A 27,777-nucleotide genomic window follows, 5' to 3' on the forward strand; every position below is an offset into this window, starting at 1 on the left:
GCCAGTTCTTTTGGGGGGTGGGGGCTAAAATGTATTATTGTTGTCTTATGTAATGTGTTGTGTTAATCTGTAAAAAAAAAAATAATAATAATTTTTACAAAAATAAAAAAAAAGTGTTGATTTTGGACACTTTAAAAATGGCTCATATCTGTCACGGTTTGGAGTGTTGGGTTGACGACCCAATTGCAGCGAAGCAGGATGTACTGTACTAAACAAAAATGTGGTTAGTTTCTAAAAGAACAAAACAAACAACATATTTAAATTGATCAGAAACACATTTAAAAAAAAAGGGTAAAAGTTTCCCAAAAAAAATACAGTACTAGGAAAAAAGACATCATGACTAGACTTAACAATAAGACAAAGACAGAAAGAAACCAGGAAACCTAACTATAAGCGACTGACGAGACATCGATGGACACCTGGACAAGACGCGAGCAACTGTGGGAGCTGATTGGTAAACATAAAAAACGAAACAAATTCTAATCAAACCCAAATCATCAAAAAAAGATTATAACAATTATCGTCTGATGAATCCATTGGGCTCTAATATACTACACATATAGAATTTGGCCTTGAATTGTTGATTTTGATTTTAGCACGCTTGTTTACCCCCTCACACCGTAATTGTAGATGCCCCGTCCGAATGATCCAGATGCAAACATCTGCTCAATAATCGACTTCCTCCTTCCCGCTTCTCCCTCCCGTGCACTAATAATGCATCCCCCCCACATCATCCTCCCCCCTCACCGTCACATCCGACCCACTCTGCTACTTTGACGTCGGCCTAGATTTTCTCATCTCTGTGTTGTTTAATGTGCCAATCGTTATTCATGGCACACTTCCTCTGTGTGTCTTGGACCACCTCTGCTGTAAAGTTCTCCCGCTCACACTGTGCTCTTCATTAATCTTGTCTTCTTATTGGTTATTTGTAATGGATATTATCATCTCCATGAAAGCACTAATCTTTATCATGGTCACGTGCATTATTTTTACAACACATGACAAATTTTTATTTTTATTTCTGGTAATGTCACTTAAAACAGACCATCATTATTTTTACAAAGAAAATATTTCTGATAAAGTGCATTGGATTGCATTTAATTGTGCTCACACCTTACATTGTTGGTGTGTATTTTTTATTTTTATTTTTACAATACAGAATAAACATTTATTCAAATTACTCCACTTAAAGGGGAAGTCAACCCCCCATTTTCTTGGACAATAATATGTTCTATGCAACCCTACTAGTCTAAATACGATATTCTGGTTAACATTGCGTTAGTGAAATATGAGTTAAGCAGCAAAATCCAGCCGTTTTTATCCTTCTCAGGGGGCGGCCATTTTACTTGCTGTCGACCGAAGATGACATCAATGTTGCTCATGTCTCAGGTAACAACCAATCACAGCTCAGTTGAGAAAACATGTGAGCTGTAATTGGTCGTTGCCTGGGCCCTGAGCAATGATGTCATCTTCAGTCGACAGCAAGTGGCAAAATGGCCGCCCCCAGAGATGGATAAAAATGGCTGGATTTTGCTGCATAACTCATATTCCACAAATATAATATTAATCAGAATGTCATGTTTAAACTAGTGAGGTCACATATAACACATTATTGTCAAGAAATGTTTAAGATTGACTTCCACTTTAACAACAGCGGGATTTGTGATGCATTTGCAAAATACTGATAATCGAGCGATTCCATTTTTTTGTCCTAGATTTGCCACTAAAGAGTCCAACGGTTTACTGCTGTACAACGGCCGCTTCAATGAGAAACACGACTTCATTGCCATGGAAATCATCAATGAACAGATACAAGTCACCTTCTCTGCAGGTATCAAACACTCTTTTTTGTTTAGGACTTTTTGAGAACTGTAAAACATTTAAACTACCGGTACTCGCAAAATGTTGGAGATTTTTCGACTATTAGGTTACATTTCAGGAGGAAACAAAAAAAGTACTAGAACCTTGACAGGTCAACTTAAACTCCATTAGATGTCAAACTGTTAGTTAATAATATTACAGTAGAACTACTTCAGAATCATCTTAATTGGCTAGGTTAAAACATAGAGGAATTTTGTGTCTGGTAATTGAACAACAACAGGGTGGACTTTTTCTACATACAAATTAGCCACTGCTCTGACTCAGCAAATTTTAGGTTGCAATCTTTTCACACAACACCACTTAACTTAGTACGATGACATCAAAATAGTTTGTAATTCTTTTTTTAAATGTCATTTACTTTCATCAGAATTTAGCCTAATGGTGGAAAATAGAAGTTGGTCCGACAGTTTAAGATCGTAAAACTTACCAAAAAAGGCAGACAGCAAGTTGACACTCGCCTCACTTTGCTGCTTTAAGTTTCCATCCAAAAGGATGATGAAATACGTCGTCATCATTATTGATCCTGTTTCCACAGGTGAAACCAAGACCACCGTTTCCCCTTTTATTGTCGGCGGTGTGAGCGACGGCCAGTGGCATGTGGTGGAGGTCCACTACTACAACAAGGTATCGTCTCATTTGGCTGATTTTTGCCCATGTGCACTTCCCTTTTTTCCCTTTTTTTGTTATGACACAACATAATGTCCATCAGAGGGCTCTATTGAAGCTTGCTTAAAAAAAGTGCCTTGCAAATAAGATGCTGGAACAAGTGCAGAGGGAGTGAAGAAGCAGACAGTGACTTTGTTGGTCGGTCTCATCAGTGTCACTTAACAATGGCTGCTGACAAACTGATAATCTGGAAAGCTGCCAAAGGATTGAAGTGTTTATTCGTGGGGGTGGTGGAGAATTATTTTTGCAGACCTGCACAGATTGGATTGAAGATGTTGCGACTAACACATTTCTCCATACCAACAAGTCCACATCTCAATCAGTGAGGAATGTGCGGACCTGTTGTCTGTCTGCGCTTTCCCAGACGGAATGTCACATTTTTGTCCATTGAGGAAGCCACTTTGCATTATAAAGATGCCCCCCACCCACTACCACAGCGACACACACACACACACACACACATACACTCCTGCAGTTCACATTTTCCATTCAATGTCTATGATAGCATGGCTGTGCCCACAAAAGTGATGAAGGGGGTGGGAAAACTTGTCCTTTGGCCAACAACCCATTATGGACTCTTTAGTCAACTTGTTACAAAAGCTGAAAATTGTTACGCTGTAAAAACATTCCAATGTCTTTATATAACCATCTGTGGTAAGAGTATATGATGCTATATGGCCAAAAGTTTTGGGACATCCCACCATTAAACATAGTGAAGATGAAGAAAAATATTGTTAGCATAGTTAACGTAGTTGACTAAGTCATTTTTGAAAACAAGGGGATTTTTTTTTTTTTTTAGCAAGCATTTTGTTTTTTTTCTTTGTATTGATTTAATAACAGTAAGTTAAAAATGACTGAAAAAAGCAATTATGTTATTAGGCTAACTAACTACAGTATATGGAGTCGGTCCACCATTTTACACCTGTAAAAGTTTCCACTTTTTTTGGAAGCTTTTCTACAAGGTGTTGGTGTGTGTTTATTCCAAAAGTGTTTTCTTCCACACAAATCTCAGTGTGACTTGATACTATTTCCCAACCTTTTTCGAACCAAAGCTCATTTTTTAATGAAATGAAAATGTCACAATAAACGAAAGAACAAGGTTGCCGCCACCTTGTGCTTCATAGGTTTGTACACAATGCCATACAATTACAGGGAAGTGGGGGGGGGGGGACTGTGGGAAAAAAATACACATGTGCTATATTGATAGCACACATTTTGGCATTGCACAAAATTATCCTCAAGAAAACCAGTTGAGAAATGAGGAAGTTATGACTTATTTTTAACGTCCATGCATGGACTTTGATGGGAAAGTCGCCCCTACCAACATGGCCGCCATGTAGGTGTGGCTGATACAGCATACTGGCGGATATAGTATTCATACAACGTTATGGTTATGACACTTTGCTATTTGTTAGCCCGTCTATAATTTTTCCCATTTGGATGATATATTATTATTCATATTATTATTTTTTTATATTTATATTATTATTAATTAGATATTGTATATATATTTGCTGTGTCTTACCTGCTTAACTCTCAACACACACTCAAGTAGCAAAGCACACTTCTCTTAACTGTTCCTACAAAGTTGGAATCAATCCTCAAAATGTCTTATTAAGAAGAAAAATAAAGATTAATTCCTTGACTTTTGGACACCACTAGCACACCTTCAACTCTGACTGAGCCTCCCTCGCCCTGCGACTGTCCGAGGTATAAACGTGGCTCCTCCCACTGGAGGTATCCCACGGTGGCCCTCTTTGACCCATCCCTATCAGCAGGGGGTGGGGCTTGAGGCGGGGAGGGGTGCGTTTGAGATTGAAATGTGGCTTTCATGCTAAGCGGGGGCTGTGGAGAATGGCAATGACCGCAGCCTTTGTGCGTGGCCCTGCTTCCTTTGGGACCGCGGGCAGTGAATGATGCGGCCCCGGGGAAGGTTCCTCACTCTGTGTTGCAGGAGAGCAGCGGAAGAAAAGCGGCGAGAAGTATTGACTCGGGCTTTGACCGGCGACGCCGCGCTTCAGGGCCCAACTCGCTTGTTGCTATGGTTTTTCCAGTCAATCTTAGATCCGCATATGCGCGTGTGACTTCTCTCATGCTCCTTGTGCTCACCTCCTGTCCTCCTTTTGTAGCAAGAAACTCATATTCCCATAATCCTCCTGTCATGGACAGGTCAGAGTCGCACTTGAGCAAATATGTACATTCCAATCAGTGCTGACAGGACGGGCCTTTGTGTGGCCGAATGTCATCCTGACAGTCAGTCATTATTGGCGAGTCAACAGCCGTGACTGATGACAGCAGAGGTCAGCGAAGGAGCGTCCAATCTGGAGCGCTGCCTGTTCCGGACCTTTCACAAGAGGGGAAGGTGGTGGGGGGGAACACCGTAGAGAGAAAAAAGAGCATGTCGGATGATTTCACCGTTGGCCGATTCAAACGACGTGTTTGCCTTTTTCATCATCGACAAATTTGTAACACACTGGCCTGCGCTGCTGAAAAATAAAGAACCAGTTGACTTAACAAGATCAGGATGAATGGATGTGACTTGAAAGGGCTAAATGTATGAAGACATTTTGGAAGTGAAACACTCACTAGCCACTAGCACAATCCAGTGGCATCCATTACAAGGTATAGCAATCTTAAACTAGCTAATGGGAATTATTTTACGTTTTAAAGGGGAAGTCAAGGTTGACTTCATTAAACAATCAAGCAATAAAGCATAGTTTCTAATTTGTATTTAAAAACGATTTACACTTGCGGCTGACTTCACTTCTGTTGGCAGCTTAGTTTAATGGTGTGCAGCATAACAGCTAAAAGCTGATTCACCATGTTTGTTTTGAACTCTGGGCTCCACTAATGGACCTAATTGACTAATTAGTCGTATGACTTTATTGTTAGCATAATTTTCCTTGGTTGTTTTAAAATAAATCTTCCAATGTGTTTTTTTTCTCTATGCCTGCGTATGTTTTTAGTCATCAGGTCATGCTAATCTGCAATGGTCGAATTAAAGCAACTGAACTGTTCTTATTTGTTGTATTTTTTATTTTTGAAAATGTTTAAAAATTATAACAATTACGCTATTAGGCTAATGATATGTGTAGTCGTTCGGGAATTGAGGTTCCACTGTATTGTGAAATTTAGGAACTGTACAAAAAGGGAGAAAATCAAAAAAAAAAAGAAGAAGAAGTTTGTTGTCAAAATTACTCGGCTAAAGATGAGACGCAAGCAAATTGGAAGATGACAGCTGGCATCCTAGAAAAGCCGTTGAGTGATGTAAAGTTGATCTATTTTGGTTCCAGTAAGACAATCAAAACATGACAAATTGTGTCCGTTCACAAGCTGTCAGCACCGAACGACTTCAAACCGTTTGCGTGTCTCGTCTCCACATATGAGATGGGCTAAATCCTGTTAAATCCCGTCTGACCAGCTGACAGCGCAGCGCCGTGTCCTCTCCTGCGGACCGAAGGGTCGGTCAGCTGCGCGGCGGGGGTGCCGGGAGGGGCTTGTAGGTTTGTAAGGGAGCTTGGTCATTTCCTCGCCCTCGGTTTTTGCAGCAGCAGTTTGAACCTGTGCTTAGGGTTAATATGAGCTTGACGTGACCTCCGAGAAACTGCCCACGTTGAAAAGAGGTTGTGACCTTTATTGATAGAATCATCATTCTCAGCCCCCGCGAACCGCACCCCCTCCCGCTTCCTGCTTTTATTGCCCACAAAGCCCCCCTCCCCACAATTGGCTCCTCAGACAATGGAGAAGAGCCTTTTGTTGACAGGGATGATGTCCTGCCGAGAGGCGGCCATTTGCGCGCGTGTGCGTTATCTCGCCATACGCTGCCGTTAGCTGTTGCATTGTGTGAATTATCGAAATGCACAACAGAATTTGTAATAAGCAGATTTGGGGCGCTGAACGGGAGGCCGAAACAGGCTCAAGGCAAAAGATCATTTGGCTGATCTTTCCCAGTTTCAAAGCGGCACCGTTTAATCTGGCTCATAAACCTGCGTTCAGCTTTGCACTGGCTGCGGTCACTGCCGATTTGCCCAATAATCCTTTCCTCAATGCGGCAGAACAATACAATATTTTCTTAACAACACCGCTATTTATGATTGCTTAGTAACCCAAAATACTGCCTTAAAATAGCCGTGTGATTCGACTTGAGCTTCCGTTGATACTTTAATCTGTCAATCTGAACAAGCTATTTTCCACTAGGTTGAACGGACAAAGCATTTTGCATGAACAAAGAACAAATCAGCACAAACATTAGAAAGTACTTGAAGTGAAATGCTGTACACAATTGTTAGTGTGGAAAAAGCCTTCATTAAGTAAAGTCTGTCTGAATTGAAAAATATGATTATTATTGTAGTTTGACTTGCCCTGCTGATTACTGTTTCTATTATTTGGCACTATCATGTAGCTGAAAAAGTAAATAAAGTAAAATATTTGAAATACATCTCAGAGTACAGTGTTGCCTCGAGATACAGTATGAGTAGAATTTGTTCCGTGACCAGGCTTTGTATCTCAAATCATCTTTCCCCATTGAAATGAATAGAAATGTCTTTAATCCATTCTAGCTTCCCTAAAAAATTTTTTTAAAAAACGAGTGTTTTCAACACTCTATAATTGGCTTTATAAAAACATATAGTAACTAGGGGTGTCAAAATTAATGTGTTAATTTTGAGTAATTTAAAGTTCCTTTAATGGCACTAATTTTTTTTACGCGTGATTAATGACTTACTTGGAAAGCCTCACACCACTAGGGGAATTCCAGTTGCAACTCAGCAGACACGTCCACGTCAAAATTTTGCAGTAATAAATTTAATAATGCATATATTTGTGGAGACTAGGGGTCAGGTTGTATTTTACAATTTTAAAAATGTGCAGAATTTCACAAGTTACTTCATAGTAGATAGCTCTTAATATGAAAAGAAAAATGCACTGCACATCTTATAAATGTAATTATGCCATCTAGTGGCAGAATAATGACCTCAACACAAATCAATATCATACTCATTTTTTACAGTACAGTACTTTTTTTAATTATTTATTTAATTTTTTAATTTTTTATTTTTTTACTCAATTTTAGGAATTATTAGGAAATTACTGTATTAATGATTAAATGATGCAGCCATATTTCTATTAGTTTAACTTTTTTCCAATTTTATGTTAACAAGAGTATGAAAACTTTTATTGTCCATTTAGAACAGATGTAAAATTTGCGATTGTGAGTTAACTATTGAAGTCGTACGATTAAAATTTGTAATCGCCTGACACCACTAGTAATAACATACAGTAATTGAAAAAAATGTCAACAATTAAACTGGTGTATTATCTTTATAAAGAGATATTTCATTATGGGTTGTCATCAGATTGTTGACGTGTGCCTAATATTTTTGCGATGGAATTTCCTTGCGACGAGGCTCGCCAATCAAATCTTCTCATAAAATATCTTGCGATTGTTTTTGTATGTGCCTGCCACAGCCCATTGTAAACCAGGCCGGCCTGCCGCAGGGTCCGTCCGACCAGAAAATGGTGGTGGTGACCGTGGACAACTGCGACAACCCTGTGGCGCTGAGGTTCGGCCATGTGATTGGAAACTACACCTGCTCCGCGCAGGGAAGCCAATCAGGGAGCAAAAAGTAAGAATATTTTAGTCAGTTCTTCTCCAGCCATCTTATAAATAAAGTTTCATCCTGTCATGACATATTTTGGTACATGACTTTGTTTGCAGCGGGCTCATTAAGAATAAACACATGGAATGAAGTTCCACATCTCCGGGGGTGTTACTTTTATCCAGGATGTTTACTATTTTTCTGGTTTTATCTTCAGGCACTAATAACATAGTAACACTGCACACTATTTCTGTTATGAATTTTTTATGTTTCTCCCTTAATGATGTATTTTAAGAAGCAAAAAGCCACGCAAAACCGTGCAATATTTTAAATCTTAATATTCTGTGCCATCAGATCGCTGGATCTGACCGGCCCACTGCTCCTCGGAGGCGTCCCCAAACTCCCAGAAGACTTTCCTGTCCGCAACCACCAATTTGTGGGCTGCATGAAGAGCCTGCGTGTGGACAACCAGCGCGTCGACATGGCCGGCTTCATCGCTAACAACGGCACGCTGCCCGGTACTCGGCGACGCCGTCCGACACTCAAAAGCTCAAATGCCTTTGGTTCTGTTTTGTAGTCAGCGTGTGCGCGAGAGCTGCCAAGGGAGAGAGAGCAAACATTGATTATAATGAGCACAGCAGGGAAGACGAATCAGGAGGAAATGACTGGAATAGTTCGCTACCTTCCTCTCTTTGCTGCTGTGATGATATAATGAGGTAGGAACGCGTCAAGCATGAAGATGAATCTTTTTTTCTCACTCAGGATGTTCCGCCAAAAGACACTTCTGCAACAACAACCCGTGTCTGAATGGCGGGACCTGTGTCAACCTGTGGGGCTCCTTCAGCTGCGACTGCCCGCTCGGATTCGGGGGAAGAAACTGTGAAAGAGGTCAGGCAGAGAGTGGAAGTATCTCTTATCACTTCGAATGTTCACACCTGAGAGGAGGTCTTATTTAGCCGTGACCTCTTATGACCTTGGATGGATGGATGGATAGATAGATAGATAGATAGATAGATAGATAGATAGATAGATAGATAGATAGATAGATAGATAGATAGATAGATAGATAGATAGATAGATATTTGTACATTCTGCCATCTAGTTGACAGTTACTATTGCCGACATTCATAAACAGATCCATTATTTGTAGTTAGCCCTAGAACACCAAACGTGTCATATTAAATACAAGACATTTCGAGCCCTCTATTTCATTAGTATATATTTTTTACCATTAAAACCCTGAGGTATACGATCTGACACATGCATTGCACGGATAAGCCATTAGAGGGCAGTATCACCCTAGCTTGGAAATTCAGACTCACTCGCGGATTTGCCTGGTCAACCTGGTCAGTCTGGTCAACCGCCTTTATTATAATATTTTTGACAGTTCAAAGCATTGTGACCGGATGTATCAAATATGACACAAATCAAAAGTCATATGTGGAAGTTAATTTTGTTTTGTTCAAAAGGATCCATAAATACTCTATTTACAAATAATCCGAATGTTCTCTCATATTTCATTGTTCAGGCTTTATAGGGTAAATAATAACTTTTGCAAAGAAATGCAACTCAAAGTCAAAAACAGTGCACTGCAACTCATTGTGAACAAATCACATTAACTTAATTTGTGTTTTTGACATTTTAACAGTTTTATGGCCAATTTCCCACAACATCAGTGTCGTTTATGAGTGTTGAACAGGCTGCTCAAATATAGTTGAACCGCGACTAATTGCACTTTGAGTCCTACAGACACGCATGATTTATCCTGTTTCCGTTCCCGTGTTCTCCAGTGTCCCGTTTTGTTTCACCTGATACACTGTAGCCTTTTTTTTGGTAGGGGAGGGGGGGTGTTGATTTATGGTTTACAGCAATGTGGGAAGAGACAGACAAAAACTCAAAATAGACTTTGTGAGTGCACACCTCGCGAATTGTGTTTGCTGTGTTTCAAACAAGGGAAAAGATGATTGTTTGTGATAACAGATGAGAGGAATTGCCGTGCACTGCGGCAGACATAACAAGCAGGAAGATGAGGTGCATTGTCACAATCATCACGTTACCAACAATCATTTGAATTTTGAGGTTGTTGTTTTTTCTCTTAGTAAGGATGCAGATGATTAAAAGTGCTGATGGGGGAAGGTTACGTCAGCATTCAACCCGGGCAATTTCAAATTCACTTAATAAACATCGACAAACAAATTTGTTCTCCGCAGTTATGGCCAACCCGCAGCGTTTCCTGGGCAACAGCCTGTTGCAGTGGAACAACCTGGCGACGGCGACCTCCGTCCCCTGGCACGTGGAGCTGATGCTGCGCACTCGTCAGCCGGGCGCCATCCTGCTGCACATCTCCTCCGGCCTGCGACACAACCTCACCCTGCAGGTGAGATCACTGTTGGCTTTTAAACGCAGAGACTTAAAACATGAACTAAAACATTCTTCTTTGCCACTCGTTGCATCACATGCGATTTTTTTTTTTGCTCACCTTGTAACACACAGAAATGTCAAGTTTAATCCTGAGGGTACTAACATTTAATTAGGATATTTTAATTAGGAGGGAAATAAACAGTAACACACACACACTTTTCAAACATGTCTTTTTGTTCTATAAATCTGCATGTTTTTGTGCTTTTGCTTACTATTCTGCTGCTCTGTGCTCTTCTGTTATTGATTCACTTCCCTCCCTGCTGCTTGTGTCCTTTTCTTCACCTTTCTCCCTTTTGCAGCTGCGTGGTGGGAGTGTGCTGATGGGTCTGCACAGGGGGGAGGACTCCACGCTGTCCCGCGTGGAGGAGGTGCTGGTGAACGACGGCGACTGGCATCATTTGCAGCTGGATATCAGCAGTTTGGGCGGGCCGGCCGGCCACCATAAAGCTGTTTTATCAGTAGATCATGGACTCTACCTGGTGGGAAAACATGGCGATATTTATTCATGGAAATCTTGTTGCTCAGCAGTGCCGGGCTTAATGTGTGTCTGTGTGTTTCAGGCCAGTATGCAGGTTGATGGGGAGTTGCAGGAGTCCAAGCTGAAGGCTGTGAGTGTTGGAGGTTTAGCAATGCCTGATGGGAAAATTCAGCATGGCTTCCGAGGCTGCATACAAGTGAGACCCTGAGAATGTATTGTAGAGCTGGGAAAAAACAGCAGACAAAGTCGGATAAGTCGAATTTAAAAATAGGTAGACTTAAATTTTCTGCTTTGAAGCTTTGCCGGAACCATGTTTGCATCGTCCAACTAGTGGCCGACTGGCGGATGTTATTGGTCTGCTTAAAAACGCTCACTGACTTAGTACTTAGTGTTTTATTATTATTATTGTTATTATTAAAGACAATACAGCACATTGAGCTTCCCAAAAACACATGAAAGTAAGTTCTGAACGTCCTAAAAAACACTTGGGCTGTAATTATTCCAAAATGTAACCTGCCACTGGGTTTTAGGTGTACTTCACCAGTAGAGGGGAGTCATGCACTAAACGTGCCCAGAAGAAGACAAGAACAGGAAGTTATTGACCTCATCTAGCTAACAGCTAGCTCTACCCTTCATGAAATAATATTGAAGCATCCTCTGTTAGTGACTTTTAAGACACTATTATATATGTAATGTGGATATAATGATGTACGTGTGAATGAAATGGTCGTTAGTCGTTAGCATTTGTTTACCTTAAGTGGTAAATTGGTAATCACTAGCGCGCTAATGCTAATCGTGATTGCTAACCGTTTAGCATAGGCTAATGCCCTTGTTTATTCGTGGAATAGTGTTAAAGCATCGTCTGTAAATGATTTTTAAGACACTATTACATGTCTAATGTGGATATATTGATGTATGTGTGAACTAAATGGTAATGTTTTGTTCACCTAAAGTGGTAATCGCTAGCGCGCTAATGCTATTCATGATTGATAACTTTTTAGCACAGGCTAATTTTGTTGGTGTTTAATAACGCATATGTATAAAATCGAATAAATTATGAGTACTTATATCCGCTGAATTTATTTTACGTCCAACCTTAATGGATTATGGCATTATTCAATTGAATAAGCAATAGGGTAATCAATTTGAAAAATATTTGATAGTGACAGCCCTAATGCATTGGCACACACTCTGTATAAAACATTAAAACATCACCAATTCATTCATGACCAATCTCTTTGCAGGGTCTGCGGGTTGGTGGCGCACTGAGTCTGAGTCAGGCCAGGAAGGTGAACGTGGAGCCGGGCTGCAACGTGCCCGACCCCTGCGGCTCAAGCCCCTGTCCCTCCAACAGCTACTGCAGCGATGACTGGGACAGCTACTCGTGCACATGTCGCGCTGGTCAGCATCACTTCACAAAATATTTTTGAAATGACTTATTTGTCACATGGCCCGCTTGATGTTTGTGTCATTTTCTTGTTTGCAGGTTACTATGGCACCAACTGCACAGACGCGTGCACGCTCAACCTGTGCGAGCACGAGTCCACGTGCACCAGGAAGACCAGCTCCTCTCGTGGTTACACATGTGACTGTCCACACAACTACTTTGGCCATTACTGCGAGAAAAAGTACATAAACGCCACATTAACATTCGGTTGTGCATATGCTGGGATTTGTAAAGTATGTGACTGTGCTTGTTTCCCTGCAGGACTGACCTGCCCTGTCCACGAGGTTGGTGGGGTCACAAAACCTGCGGGCCATGTAACTGTCTTACTGAGCACGGGTTTGATTCAGACTGTAACAAGACCAGTGGAGAGTGTCGCTGTAAGGTGAGAGTGTCATTGGTTGGGGAAGGTTAAGATAATTTTTTCAAATAGAGGACTTTTCAAAAATTATGATGTTAACTCTTTGACTGCCAGACGTTTTCAGAAACGGGATGTCGCCAGTGCCAGCCGATTTAAGCATTTTGACTGATCTTTCAAGGTCCACAGAAAATGTTGTGTTTGGACTATGGAAACGCACATACTACCAAATGAAAGATTGAACTCTCATCTTTTATCAGAAAAAAAAAGTTTGTTTCTACCTTATTCCGTTCTTCAGTAATCAACAATAGAAAATGGTTAGTTTCACCGAAATGCTCTGTTTTGAAACAAAAAGCGGAGAAAAGGAGCTATTTGTGAAACGATGTTATTTCATGCACTCTAGGGAATTGTACACTTCTTTTTGTCCATGAATGATGCCACAAACACCTAAATAGTGCTTTACTTCTGTAAAACGCTATCACCAACAATGAAAAAGTGTTTTTTGGTTGCAAAATACGTTTATTTCCATTCAACAGTGTAACAATTTGACAAAACAATTTCGCTAACTATTTACAAATGTGTGCAACTGTGGTACTATTTACAATTATGTGGATGTTTTAAATACAGTTTTTCTTTTTGTAACGCTCCCATGGGTGCCCAAGGAGACGCAGCAGGATTTGCACAACAGATTAGTTTCACTTACGATGGCTCCTTTCGCGTGCAGACGTTACACTTTCTTGATGGCCTTTTTTTCCGGGGAATAGCAAGTAGCAGACTGTACCCACTCCTCCGATGAATATGCATTGGACTCGGGGCACTCTTCGTCGTCCGATTGAACGTCCGCCTGAGCGTGCTCGGTTGTGCTCCGCGTTTTCCGGTGTTAGCATCGCTAGCTGGTGAACCTTTATGACGTCGTCATAGCCGCCGCGTCAACGCTTGCAACTTCAGCGTCAACCTCGGAGTCACCATCATCATCATCGATGATGATCATCGTCGTCATCAATGTGCTCTTTAGCGTTGGTCGATGCTTTTTGTCTTTGAAAAAAACTGCTCCAGCGTGAGCTGCTTGCAACCGGTCGCCATGTTCTCTTCCCTTCCCCAGCCATTGTCCCCTCTAGCTCCGCCTCACGTCTTCTACTGACGCCTACCCAATCTTGTCAAAAGAGAGTCATTGCTGCCATCTAGGGGCCAAAAATAGTCATTAGGCTAACTAGATCTGCTTGAAACTTTCACTACAGCTGGCCAAGGCTTTCCTCCACCCGTTTCAAAAAAATTTTTTAAAAAAATTGGATGACGTCTTTTAACGTCATTGGCGGCCCTCCGTAGGTTTTTACTTGACGTCTTTTAACGTCCATGGCAGTGAAAGAGTTAATATAAACAACAGTTATAATCAGAATTTGTGCCCTTTGCAGGACAATCACTACCGTCCCGAAGGCAGCGACACATGCCTGCTGTGTGACTGCTACCCGGTGGGCTCCTTTTCCAGAACATGCGAGCGCGAGAGCGGTCAGTGTCAGTGTAAAGCAGGCGTGATCGGACGCCAGTGCGATCGCTGCGACAACCCCTTTGCCGAGGTGTCGCCCAACGGCTGCGAAGGTAACAGCCTGTCATATTTAGGTTCATCTCCATTTCCGATGTTCTGCGCGCTAAATATTTTTCCATTTGACCCCTCGCTCTACTCCATTCGTGCCAGTCATCTATGACAGCTGCCCTCAGGCCATCCAGGCTGGAATCTGGTGGCCCAGGACCAAGTTTGGGCTCCCTGCAGCAGTTGCCTGCCCCAAAGGGACCCTGGGTAGGACGCCTTTTCAGCTGACGTTCCGATTAGCATAAAATAATGGCTATGCGTGGAGGTCGCCTGGAGCCTTTTTTAAGCTGCAGTCTATTTCCCACCTCGTGTAATAACATCTCACGCCTCCTCCTTTTCCTTCCCAGGCACGGCCATTCGCCACTGTGACGAGCACAAGGGCTGGCTGCCTCCTAATCTCTTCAACTGCACGTCGGTCACCTTCAGCCAACTGAGAACGCTGGTCCGTAGCTTCTCTCTCTCTTTATTCCTTAAAGCAATAAAGGTTCAAATATTTCCCATTTTGAACTGCAGGAAACACAATATTACGGGGCATGCATCATCCATCCATCCATGTCACATATTACCCTTTTCAAAGGGATTCTTCTTTTATTAGATTCTTTAGATTATGATACCAGAGTATTAGACAGCTTTTTCTACTTGTGAGATTATTATCATTGATTAAATTGAAAAAATATGTAAATAAAATTGAAACTAAATTATTTATTTAAAAAAATTTACAAACCCCCCAAAAATGTTAAAAATCGCTGATAAATATTCAAAATATATTTTCCATGAAAAATTGGGATAAATATCCCGGGGGGAAAATGGGAAAAAACTAAATATTAAAAAATATTTTATTTTATTTTATTTTTTGCCTTCCTTAAATGGTCATTTTTATACAAATTTGATTACATTAAAAAATTAAGTCCCTATTTTTTTTTACTTACCTTTTTTCACCATTAACAAACATTTTATGGGGATAGGGACAAATTCACCAGCTCGCGTGTAGTGAAAATCCAAGAAAAATTGGCACCCATTCAATTGCATAGAGACAAATAAAAAAAAAAAAAAAAAATTCTTGAATAAGCATCGAAGACAGCCAATAACCTTTTGGTGCCACAAAAAAGTTTTTGTTTTTTTTAATAAATAAATTTTAAAAAACGTTTTTTATATTTTTATACTATTGAAAATCACTAAATAGGTAAATATGCGCATTATCTCATATAATCCTGTTCATATGTGGTCAAACACTTTCCGAATGTCTTCTTCCAGTCTGAAAGCGTTTCCCATAATGCATCACTGCTGGACTCGGGCCACGTCCAACAGACAGCGGCCATGTTGGCCAACGCCACTTTGCACACAGAGAAGTACTACGGCAGCGACGTGAAAGTGGCCTACGGACTCACTCAGAGGCTGCTGCAGCATGAGAGCAAGCAGCAGGGATTCAACCTCACAGCCACGCAGGATGTCCACTTTACCGAGGTAACTTTTTTTTTTGGGTGGGGGGGACGAATAATAATATTTAAAAAAAGAAAATAATGATAATAAAAAAAATCGATAAAACCTTTCGAATGAGCTGGATGATGTGACCAGTGAGGGTGCCCGATCTCCTTTGGCTGTCATCCGCAGAACCTGGTCCGCGTGGGCAGTGCCATCCTGTCTCCAGACACACGTCCACACTGGGAGCTGATCCAGCACACGGAGGGCGGCACGGCGGCACTGCTTCGCCGCTTCGAGGAATACGCCAACACTCTGGCGCAGAACATGAGGAAGACGTACCTCAGTCCCTTTACCATCGTCACACCACATATCGGTGAGACTCTATAATAGGGCTGAACGATTTGAATTCAATTAATTGTATAACTCTACTCTGTACATTCCATCAGTTCAGTTGAATGTAAATGATTTCTTATCAAATCCCGTATTTCACACATTGCAACAAAACTGGCATCTAGCTGTTAGTTAAGCCAAAAAGACTTAGCTATTGTTGTTTGGGTGCTAGCTTGAGCCCTAGCGCCCTCTATTGGCCACTACCGCTCATTCTTTGCAGGGTCATTGTTAATTAGGGATGGGAACGAACCATGACTTAAAAGCAACACTCGCTACTTCCAAACATTCTGACTTTGCTCATAGGCAACTCACGGGAGTCGCACACCAGTCTACTGGCTGCGTCCGTTTCGACTGAGGCAAAGAGGAGGAGTTTTTGAGTGCTCATTTCATGAGTGTTGAAATATTACTGCAGTTGGACATTATTTTCACAAAATAATCTAGGTTGTTTCTACAGAAGATGTAGATGAAAAAATGTAGTTATGTTTATTTTCAAATCATTTTTCTTTTTTTTTCTGGGGACCCCATTGCACCCCATTGAGGAGTCCTTGAATGTGGACCACTTAAAACTTCACTGTTGCGTTTGTAAGGCCACATTTCTTTTAAACATGTCTCTTGTTTACAAATACAACTAAGACGTAAAAAAGTGGATGCTGCTAATCTATGTTTATTCACCTTAAAAAAAAAAAAAAGAATCGATAAGGGAATCAATAAAGAATCAAATCGTTAAGCAGAATCGAAAAGGGAATCAAAATCGTAAAAATCTTATCAATTTCCCATGCCTATGATTTTTTTAAATTAATACAAATATTTCTAGGTCATTTGAATTGTAAATAACAGTAATAGTAATGATGCACCTATTTAATTTATCCTGTGCAGTCATCTCAGTGGACCGTCTGAAAAAGATGAATTTTGCCGGGGCCAAACTCCCCCGGTACCAGTCCCTTAGGGGCCCCCGCCCTGCCGATCTGGAGACCACCGTCACCCTCCCCGACTCGGTCTTCCAGCTGCCCGTGGACACCAAGGGCCACAGAAACCTGGACGCTTTCCCGGAATCGGCGCTGAGGAACCGCTCCGCCAACAGGAAGCGACGCCATCCCGACGACAACCAACCGGACGCCGTCGCCAGCGTGATCATCTTCCACAGTCTGGCGTCTCTGCTACCTGAGAGCTACGACCCTGATAAGAGAAGTCTCCGGTAAGAATAATTTGCATGTGCGGCCACATAAAAATAAAAAAAAATCTGTTGGTGTGAATGTGAGTGTGTATTTTTTTCCAGTCTGCCAAAGCGTCCCGTAATCAACACCCCCGTGGTAAGCATCACCGTGCACGACAACGACGAGCTGCTGCAACACCCGCTGGACAAACCCATCACCGTGCAGTTCCGCCTGGTCACCACCGAGGAGCGCTCCAAACCCATCTGCGTCTTCTGGAACCACACGATACTGTTGAGTGCACACACATAACAAAATAAAACGAAAACGAGGGCGTGTTGTTGTTTGGTTGTCATGTTCGATGGTGGCGTTTTATTCCAGAGCTGGAGCGGGCGGCTGGTCGGCGAAGGGATGTGAGGTGGTCTTTCGAAACAGCACTCACATAAGCTGTCAGTGTTATCACATGACAAGCTTCGCGGTGCTCATGGACATCTCCAGGAGAGAGGTAAGCAATGAGCTAATGAAGAGAGCTACATTAGCTTTCTGTTAGCTGTAGAGTTCAGTTCAACTTGCCACTGCACTTTTTTGACTTCATAAACAAAACACAGTAAATAATCTACAGCAATTATTGATATTATGATTATTATTATTTTTAAAGCCATCTAGTAGAAGTAGCAACATGGAATTACAGAACTCCTCATACTATATTTCCAGTCATGTCACATGTTTTTATGATGACTTGCTGCTAGCTTGACATAAATGATTTACATTGCAACATAATTGGCTACTTCCAAAATTTACCATCTGTTAAGGGATCTTTTCCATAAAAAGGTCACGCAAAACAACTAACTTTTATGTGTGAAAGTGGTGGGAAAATTTTACGGCTCATGGAACTTATATTTTGTAGAATTTTTATATTTCCTATTATATTAATAATGAACTTATAAACATACTTATCTTGTCTGCCTTTAGATTTGAAGACTTGTGTTAGTTATTCAAATTCCTGGGCTATATATTCATGAGAGTAGTTATTGTTTGATATACTATATATATTTATATATATATATACTATACTATTTTATTTTATTTTTTTTTCAGATCGATACCAGTAGAGTATTCAACTCTTGAGTAGTCACTGATACCAAGTACCGATACACTACTTTTTTGATACAAAAACTTTAATAATCGCAGATCATTTTAAAGAAAAGACTATATATATTCCAATATAGCAATTTTCCTGAAAATTGCATAAAATTAATTCTAATTTCTAGTTCCTGATTGTAAAACGGCCACAAGAGGGCAGCTGATCCTGGTACAGATACCTTGAAATAAGGCTATCAATCGGTCCAATGCCGATACATGGTATTGACACTAGCCCATCCCTACTTAAATTGGTTCCCTGTTATATAATTTTATCATCTACAAGCAAATAAATTACCATAATTAACAAATACTTGTAAGTTGTAACACAGAGAAAATAATTAGAATGAGGCGTCCTGTCTTCTTGTTTCACTTTTGCCTCCAAAAGTCATCGTCTTTCAGTTTTGGGGGGTTAAAAACGAGCCTAGTTAGAGAAAGTGCAACAGTCATACATTAAACTATTTTGCTAAAAATCTTCTTGCAACAGTTGAAAAGCTGACCAAGCCTAAAAATGACATTTGTTTTCAACAGAACGGTGAGATCCTGCCTATCAAAATCCTATCGTGGAGCAGCGTTGGAGTCACCCTGGGCTTTGTCTTCCTCACCGCCGTCTTCCTCCTGTGCCTGAGAGCCATGCAGTGCAACAAGACCAGCATTGTCAACAACGGCGCCACCGCCCTCTTCCTCTCCGAGCTGGTCTTCATCCTGGGGATCAACCAGGCTGACAACCCAGTGAGCACCCTGAGTTTATTTTTTATTTTTTATCCTTCGTCTGTAAAATAAATCCTCAGATGGATTTAAAAAAAAAAATCGATTTCTTCTTGATGCAGTTTTTGTGCACGGTCATCGCCATCCTGCTGCACTTCTTCTACCTGTGCACGTTCTCGTGGCTTTTCCTGGAGGGTCTGCACGTGTACCGAATGATCAGCGAAGTTCGAGACATCAACTATGGGCCCATGAGGTTCTACTACCTGATTGGCTGGGGAGTGCCTGCCTTCATCACAGGTCCAAATTTTAATATTATCAGAAAATTATTATTATTATTATTTTTAGTGTTGTTGTTATTATTATTATTTATTAATATTAGTGTTATTATTATTAGTGTCATTTTTGTGTTATTATTTATTATTATTATTATTTATTAATATTAGTGTTATTATTATTAGTGTCATTTTAGTGTTATTATTTTATTTATTTATTTTGTGTGTGTTGTTATTATTTATTTATTTATTATTTTTAATTTTAGTGTTGTTATTATTATTAGTATAATTTTAGTGTTGTTATTATTATTATTATTTTTTGTGTGTGTTATTATTATTATTATTATTATTAATATTATTATTATTATTATTATTATTATGCACACCAAAAAATGCTGAGTTGTTTTCCTAACCCACTCACCGGGTAGGTTTGGCAGTGGGATTGGACCCCGAAGGTTACGGAAATCCAGACTTCTGCTGGCTGTCCATGTACGACACCCTCATCTGGAGCTTTGCCGGACCCATCGCCATGGCGGTGTCGGTGAGTCATGGTAGATTCTTCTATTTTCCTTTTCCGGAACAAGAAGCAGCGATGCAGTTTTGACGTTTGTGTGCGCAGATGAACGTCTTCCTTTACATCCTGTCGTCCAGAGCATCTTGCTCGCTGAGACGCCAAAGCTTGGAGAAGGAGCCTCGTGTGTGAGTTTCCGACCACGTGTACTGACTGCACACACGAGTCGCTGCTGATTATGATGGATTTTGTCTCGCGCAGGTCGGGCCTGAAGACCGCAGGTGGCGTCCTGTTCCTGGTCTCAGTCACGTGCTTCCTGGCTTTGCTCTCTGTCAACAGTGACATGATCATCTTCCATTATTTGTTTGCCGGCTTTAACTGTGTGCAGGTGCGCCCACTGATGATAATGTCACTGTTTATTATTATTATTAGTCGCAGTGGTAGTGTTATGTCTTTAAACATTTCCTTTGCCATCACCTAGGGTCCCTTCATCTTCTTCTTTCGCATCGTGTTCAATAAAGAAGCAAGGAACGCCGTGAAGTACTGCTGTGGACACAAACATCCCGATCACATGATCAAATCCAAATCATTAGTGAGTCCATTAACACTAAATCCTATGTCAGGAGAGAGAGAGAGAAAGAGAGAGAGATAGACTTCTCAAAACCAATCCTAAAAGTATCATTGTGTTGGTAAGAAAAGTTGAGGGTCATGCACGGACCCTTGAGGCACACCAAATGTGACGTAATGATTTATCAGAAGTATTTCTAACAGCCCCTACTATCTTGACTTCACTTGAATAAGCCAGAACCTAAAAGAGACGATTGACAGGAAATTGCGCAACAGGTCCACCGAGCGCTAAAAGCTATCATCTCTGCTCTTCCAGGGCTACAAATGCAACAGCAGCTACACAAATGATAAGTTGTACCATCTTCCCTTCGGGGAGTCCAGCGTCTCTTTGAACGGAACCATGCAGAGCGCTAAGAGTCAGCACAGCTACGTGCCCTTCGTCCTCAGGTAAGGGCCCAAAAGCAGGCATGCCGGTGTGGCGTTTGCTGGATTTTACAGATCAGATGTCTTTTTTTAGGGATGACGGCCTGAGCACCAGTCAAGCGCACATCGCCCTCAACGACCACACATCGCTTTTCCATGAAACAAACGAGCGTGCAGATGACGGTAAACAAAACCTCTTCTTTTTCCCCCCGCATTTATTTTTCTCTTTTTTTTGTATTTGATTTTTTTTTTTTTTTTTATAATAATATATTTTTAATTAATTAAAAAATATTTATTTATTTTATTTTTATTTTTTTCCTGACACTCTTTTCAGACCGTGACAGCGACTCGGACAGCGACCTGTCCCTGGAGGACGACCAGAGCGGCTCCTACGCCTCCACGCACTCGTCTGACAGCGAGGACGAAGAAGGTCCTCTGCCTCTTGAGGAATGCTGGGAAAACTTGGCGTCCAATGGCGCCAAAAGGCCTCAAGCACACGGTACAATCAGCTTTTTTGCATCATCAACTGGCCAAAACATTAAGAACACCCGAATACAATATTTTGACATTCGTGTGCAGACAGTAGATTGTACTGGCCTGCAGCAGTGAGTGATGGCGAGCCCACAAATGCTGACAGGCTCACGATGAATCCCGAGTCATCGGACGAGCGCATGCACGAGGCGGTGACGGTGCTGCTGCCCTCCATGCCCAACCTTCACGCTCATCCCCACAAAGGTAAATGACTGGAACGGTTTTAGGCGGACTGTAATCCCCTGTACAGTTTTATTGCCATTATACGGGAGATTATTGTACCTGTATGATGTTCACATCTGGTGTACCACAAGGGTCAATGCTTCACACTTTTTTTTTCCAGATTTTTTTTTTTTTTTTACCTACGTCAATGATTTAGAATCATCAGTGATCTATTTGCAGATAATGCCAATGTTGCTGTCATTTTTGTTGCTTTGTGATGAGTGATCTAATTCAGTCCGATTTACAGTTTATTGTTGGTGTAGAACAGCAACCTGTGGGTCTCTCCTGTGGCTCCCTGTGGAAATCTTAAAAAAAAAAAAAACATATTTATTTTCATTTTTTAGATAAAATATTCTTTAATAGAATTAGTCATTTAGATTTTAAAAAAAGAATAATTAAATGTTCAAAAAAATGACACTGACAATGACAATGACACAAAAAAGTCCACATTTTTAAGTTGTTGCAAAAGAGAGACGAAAGGTAGATGAAGACGTTTTTTCAAAATACATATAAATGCCCAAAAAGGAATAGGAAAAGCAGAAAATTACCATAAAATGTCCATGAAATTGTCAAAAATATCAGAGAATATTTTTTTTTAAAGGCAGAAAAGAAAACATTCAAATAGTAACCATAGAATGTCCAAAAACAAAATAAGAAAGGCAGGAAATTACCATAAAATGTCTTTGAAATTGCCTAAAATTGTCAGAAAGTTGATTTTTAAAAAGGCAGAAAAGAAAACGTTCAAAAGGTAACCATAAAATGTCCAAAAACAAAAGAAAAATGCCCGCAAATTGCCATAAAATATCCCAAAAATTGTCAAAAATGTCAAGCAAAATGATAGCAAAAAAGGCAGAAAAAAAATAAAATTTAAAGCCATAAAATGCCCCAAAGGGGAAGAGGGGCAGAAAATTGCCATAAATTGCTAACTTGTCAAAAATGTCAGAAAATTGATAGTAAAAAAGGCAGAAAAATGTAAAAACAAACACACAAAAAAAGCCATAAAATATCCAAAAAGGAAGAAGACAGGCAGAAAATGACCATATGTCCACAATATTGCCAAAAATGTCAGAAATTTGACAGAAAGGTAGAAAAGTCTAAAACGTATGAAAAACAAAGTCTGAAAAAAATTACAAAGCCATAAAATGTCCAAAAAATGAAGAGAGGTAGAGAATTACCATAAAATGTCCACAAAATTGCCCAAAATGTCAGAAAATTGATAGTAAAAAGGCAGAAAAAATATTAAAACATAAAAAGCAACAAAATGTCCAAAAAAGGAAGAAGAAAGGCAGAAAATTTCCATAATGTCCATAATGCCAAAAATGTCAGAAATTTGAAAGACAGAAAAATTTACGAAGCCATAAAATGTCCAAAAAATGAAGAGGCAGAAAATTATGATAAAATGTCCACAAAATTGCCAAAAATTTCAGAAAATTGATAGTAAAAAGGCAGAAAAAATATTAAAACATAAAAAGCAACAAAATGTCCAAAAAAGGAAGAAGAAATGCAGAAAATTTCCATAATGTCCATAATGCCAAAAATGTCAGAAATTTGAAAGACAGAAAAATTTACGAAGCCATAAAATGTCCAAAAAATGAAGAGGCAGAAAATTAGGATAAAATGTCCACAAAATTGCCAAAAATTTCAGAAAATTGATAGTAAAAAGGCAGAAAAAAATATTAAAACATAAAAAGCAACAAAATGTCCAAAAAAGGAAGAAGAAAGGCAGAAAATTTCCATAATATGTCCATAATATTGCCAAAAATGTCAGAAATTTGAAAGACAGAAAAATTTACGAAGAATGTCCAAAAAAGGAAGAGGAAATGTAGAAGAAAATGAATGTCTTCGTATTGGATGCTGCTCTCCTATTTTTGTGCATCTCTAATTAGCTCTTCAGACAGATTTTCTTTTATTTATTTGGGTCTTTTGGCAACAAAAGTTGCTGACCCCTCCTTTGAAAAAAAAGTTTTGTGAGCGACGTCCATCCGAAAAGGAATTTTGAAGTACGCCCGATGCTTATTTTGCACACGCAGGCATCTTAAAGAAGAAGCAGCTCTCCCCGATCATCGAGCGGAACGGATTCAACCGCATCCGCAACGAACTGTGCGACGACGGCGCCACCGGCTCGGCGTCGCCTCACGGCTCGTCCTGCGACGAGAGACCGGCGAAGTCGGAGCGCTTGAACGGCATCGCCGTCAGCATCAAGGCGGGAACGGTGGACGGCGACTCGTCGGGATCTGAGTGAGTATGAGAAGCTTCCGTTAAATGTTTGTCTCTGTCTGTTGTCTTCTGTCTCATGTTACACATTTCGACACATTCATTGCAAGGTAGAGTGTCTGACTGTTGTGCAATATGTCTCTCATCTCTCTTTCTCTGTCTCCCCTGCCTTTCCAAAAAATACCACATCAAGATTTTTATTCTTTAATTTTATCCCCTGAAGCGTTGATCCTCATTCAAATGGATCAGGATCTTCCGATTGCTTCTTCATTTCACTTACCAACCGCCCGTTTTGTGTACGTGTTTCATCGTTTCTCGTTTTGTTTTTTGTTTTGTTTTTTTGTCTTGCTGCTCTTCCGCCACCATTTTGTTTTTCTCCCAGCAGCCACTGCAACACGGCCATGTGAGCGCGCCGACCGAGGGGTGCGTCTTTGCGGGTCATAGAGCCTCCTTCCTCATCGCTGGGATTTCCCTTTTGAAAAGACTTCTTTTTTTTTTTTTATGGGATTCTGAAGGATGGAATGTGTGTGCGTGTGTGTGTTGTACAGTACTGAAGACGAGAGTGGGCTAACTCCATTTTTATCATTTTGCAAAGTTCAATGGCTACAATAACATCTAGCGGGTTTATGTGAGTGATTTATTTGGCAATTTTTTTGTGGTGCTTTGAGATACAAGTGACCTTGCTTTGAGTTGCAAGCGCAAACTTGACATACAAGTATGGTGGCAGTTAAGTCAACAACAGTTTGGCAAATAGTGAACAATTCTTAAAAAAAAAAAAAAAAAAGAGCTTCTGCCAAAGTAAAGACTAAACTAGGAGAATTACACATTGTTTACATAAAACAATGACATCGCTTAGCCTATAATCCGCTATCTTAATGCTAACGCCATTAATAGGAAAGAATATATAGATTCATTTCCATGTGAAAGATGACTTGAGAGTTTTAAGCATGATGGCAAAACGAATTAAACTTGTATCTCAAGGCTGTACTTGATCTTACAGAAATTGTGCAAGATTTTTGTTATTCTAATCTGATCAATATTTCCTGAAAGATAATCAATAACATCCACTAACATGCAGACGCACCAGCCGCCAAGCTTGCTTGCTTTCCGAGTCTGACCCTCACTTTCTTTCGTGAGGCGCAAGTCTGGGTTCATGGGCGCGGCCATTTTGGAAATGGGAGTTGACCAAGTTGTGGGAAACTTGTGTCAAAATTGGATTTGGAACTAAGCCTCTTTTTAGACCAGTATTGATCTGGAAGATATGCATCTTCTCTATTTATTTCTGCACTTAACTGTAACATGATTTTAAAAATGGAGTTAGCACGCTCTAATTCTTCATCATTTTATATGTGTGAGTGCGTGCCAAAGCTCAGGCTCGAGCACACTGATGGAACACGTGTCTCTCCCTTTAAGTAGTTTTGTTTACATACTTGAATTTTTTTTTTTTTAAATGCACTTTTTTTTCATTTGCTGCCCTGACTTTCTTTTTCTTTTAATTTTATTTTGTACATTTTTTTATAGTGGACATCTATGGAACAATAAAGTTGTCATGCCTTTGGGTGCGTAGGCGTGCAAACATTCAGGGAACTTTCGACTTGTGTGTGTTCTAAGCAGCGCCAACAATCAAGTGAAGCTCATTACTGTATTTCCGGCCTGTGTGAGTGGATTCCACTCCACGATGGTTCTTATCAACAAGGGCACACATCTGCATGTGTACGTACACCTAAAAATAAAAAAAGAACTTTTGATACTATTTTTGTTATTTTGGAAATCCACAAGAGCACATTTTTATGGACTTGAAGCTCTCTTTTTGTTTTTAATCCACGGGGAGGACCCATTTCCGTCCACAAATTAACAGCTTTGTTTTTCTTAGAGTAGCTGTGGCGCGTTTTGTAAGATAATTCAAGTCCATGAATATTGCCGGTGTATTTTGTTTTTACTGTACAGTGTGGCCTGTAAATGAAAGTAAATATGTAAAACATGACATGATTGTAGAGATGTCTCTGTTTGAAGCTACTATTTGCCATGTTGACCAACTGTGGACTTTAAATGTAAATGTGTTTTTATTGCAACACCATTAAAATAACTTGCAGATGGTGTTTCTGTGACTCTGCCACTGCATTCTGTGGTTCTTATTTGTATTTGCATTTTCTGTGTCTTATTAAAAAGGAGACCATGCCTCATTCAAAAGAATGGCCAAAATATGTTAAGCTAATAAAGCCTGTAAATGAGTTGAAAAACATGTTTGTTTTTTAAATAATGAAATGTGACCACATTTCATAAAATCCATCTGTATTGAAACAACCAATAGTAGAAATGTAAAACAAAAGTGAGATAACATGCATTGCTAGCAAGAAATGCATCTGGATTTTAAAAAATAAATAAATCAACATTCAAAACCATATTTTTTCCTCAAATTGCACTTTTTGCCTTACTGTGAATACTGCCATTTTGATCTGTCAGTAAAATTAGCTATTTAAAAATAAATAAATAAATTTAAAACTGCCCTCTCTGGCTCCATCTTGTGGCTGTCATTTGATTTGCAAGCGACAACCTTGTCCAAAAACAAACAAATCAGTCGACACTTTACGCGTGACTGAATACTGATTTGTTCTTACTGACAAATGACACTTAACAAATATGGCAAAAAGTACATTTTTTAAATCATAATTACAATATCCACCTTTAACTGGAGAGAGAGAGAGAGACGTAATTGTCAATCTTGTTTAAAAAAAAAAACATGAAAGAGTCAGACGTTCGTGTCTCGAGCTCATTTCTTCGCAGCGTGCTTAGGAGGGCCAATGGAAGCGATTGGGTCCACAGCATGATGCGATTAGGCTCATGATGCGCTATGAAAGCGTCGTGCATTAGTCAGCATTAGCTGCCCTCCGCTTTCAAAGGCTCGCTTTTGTGCCCTTCAAAGCATTTCTACAAATGAACACGATGAACCAATATGAGAAACCGATTCGCGTCTTTAACAGCTGACGCAAATGACATTAAGGAAGCAGACGGATGCGGACACGCCGCAACGACTTGAACAGTAAATAATGATGCTCAGAGCTTTTCATTGAAAAAATAGGCTATGATATATTATCTATATTCTGGTTATAGTGTGTGATTGTAATTTCTGATAATTTAGCTAGTGTTTAAGGGTCATTGAAGATGACACATTATTTGCTTTTGCAGGCCATATAAATTAATAATTAAAAAGAATAATTCCCAAGATATAGCTATGTTTTATTGGCGTTTGGATTGTAAATGGATTCTTCTCTGTTTGAGGACCGTGGACCCAAAAAGTTGCAGAACTTTTCAAACTACAGTACATGATACAACCAAAGAGCGCCACTAGGCGGCGCTAATACGTGCCACTGCAAGATTATTATTATTATTTTTGTAAATCCCAATGGTCAATCATGCCTCGTTTAAAGAAACTATTGGTGTGATACACCTTTTATTTTAATCTATGATCAAAATGTATATTAATTGTTTAAGGTTTTCAACGTTAATGCATTTTATATCTTTTTTGCTGAGTGTTAAGCAAGGTTATTTTAGTTAACTAAAACTAATGAAAAAACTAAAACGTTAACGAAATAAAATAAAAACGAAAATGCTTTTTAAAAAACAAAAACTAACTGAAACTACATTTTATGGAACTAAAACTAACTATAATTAGAGCAAAAATGTCCTTTGGTTTAGTCTTTGGTAATCAATTAAATGCATGAGCCTTTGGGGATGATTTATTTTTATATTAACCGGAATAAAGACGTTTGAAAGTGTGTCACACAAAAGTGAC

General features: G+C 39.9%; 1 protein-coding gene across 4 annotated transcripts in view; it reads left to right on the forward strand.

The window, feature by feature from the left end:
- celsr2 (cadherin, EGF LAG seven-pass G-type receptor 2) overlaps window positions 1-26,097 on the forward strand; it is a 65,480-nt gene extending 39,383 nt beyond the window's left edge. The window contains exons 4-35 of one of the 4 annotated variants that reach the window (XR_013295119.1): window positions 1,716-1,831; window positions 2,417-2,505; window positions 8,014-8,171; window positions 8,499-8,662; window positions 8,907-9,032; window positions 10,355-10,521; window positions 10,865-11,044; window positions 11,126-11,239; window positions 12,288-12,444; window positions 12,530-12,671; window positions 12,752-12,872; window positions 14,258-14,441; window positions 14,539-14,640; window positions 14,781-14,875; window positions 15,688-15,897; window positions 16,045-16,228; window positions 17,122-17,440; window positions 17,522-17,689; window positions 17,778-17,901; window positions 19,068-19,268; window positions 19,367-19,541; window positions 19,945-20,057; window positions 20,136-20,215; window positions 20,289-20,415; window positions 20,509-20,619; window positions 20,911-21,041; window positions 21,112-21,200; window positions 21,352-21,516; window positions 21,597-21,752; window positions 23,801-24,008; window positions 24,178-24,280; window positions 24,370-26,097. Coding sequence is in view for 3 of the 4 variants with exons in the window: in XM_077573906.1 (XP_077430032.1) it covers window positions 1,716-1,831; window positions 2,417-2,505; window positions 8,014-8,171; window positions 8,499-8,662; window positions 8,907-9,032; window positions 10,355-10,521; window positions 10,865-11,044; window positions 11,126-11,239; window positions 12,288-12,444; window positions 12,530-12,671; window positions 12,752-12,872; window positions 14,258-14,441; window positions 14,539-14,640; window positions 14,781-14,875; window positions 15,688-15,897; window positions 16,045-16,228; window positions 17,122-17,440; window positions 17,522-17,689; window positions 17,778-17,901; window positions 19,068-19,268; window positions 19,367-19,541; window positions 19,945-20,057; window positions 20,136-20,215; window positions 20,289-20,415; window positions 20,509-20,619; window positions 20,911-21,041; window positions 21,112-21,200; window positions 21,352-21,516; window positions 21,597-21,752; window positions 23,801-24,008; window positions 24,178-24,205 (4,504 nt within the window). In the remaining variant the exon portion in view is untranslated. Of the gene's footprint in view, window positions 1-1,715; window positions 1,832-2,416; window positions 2,506-8,013; window positions 8,172-8,498; window positions 8,663-8,906; window positions 9,033-10,354; window positions 10,522-10,864; window positions 11,045-11,125; window positions 11,240-12,287; window positions 12,445-12,529; window positions 12,672-12,751; window positions 12,873-14,257; window positions 14,442-14,538; window positions 14,641-14,780; window positions 14,876-15,687; window positions 15,898-16,044; window positions 16,229-17,121; window positions 17,441-17,521; window positions 17,690-17,777; window positions 17,902-19,067; window positions 19,269-19,366; window positions 19,542-19,944; window positions 20,058-20,135; window positions 20,216-20,288; window positions 20,416-20,508; window positions 20,620-20,910; window positions 21,042-21,111; window positions 21,201-21,351; window positions 21,517-21,596; window positions 21,753-23,800; window positions 24,009-24,177 lie in introns of all 4 variants that reach the window. The other 3 variants (XM_077573906.1, XM_077573907.1, XM_077573909.1) reach the window with 3 other exon arrangements.
- Window positions 26,098-27,777: the final 1,680 nt, after the last annotated feature.

Source organism: Vanacampus margaritifer, chromosome 8 (genome assembly GCF_051991255.1).
Source record: "Vanacampus margaritifer isolate UIUO_Vmar chromosome 8, RoL_Vmar_1.0, whole genome shotgun sequence".
Classification (NCBI taxonomy): domain Eukaryota; kingdom Metazoa; phylum Chordata; class Actinopteri; order Syngnathiformes; family Syngnathidae; genus Vanacampus; species Vanacampus margaritifer.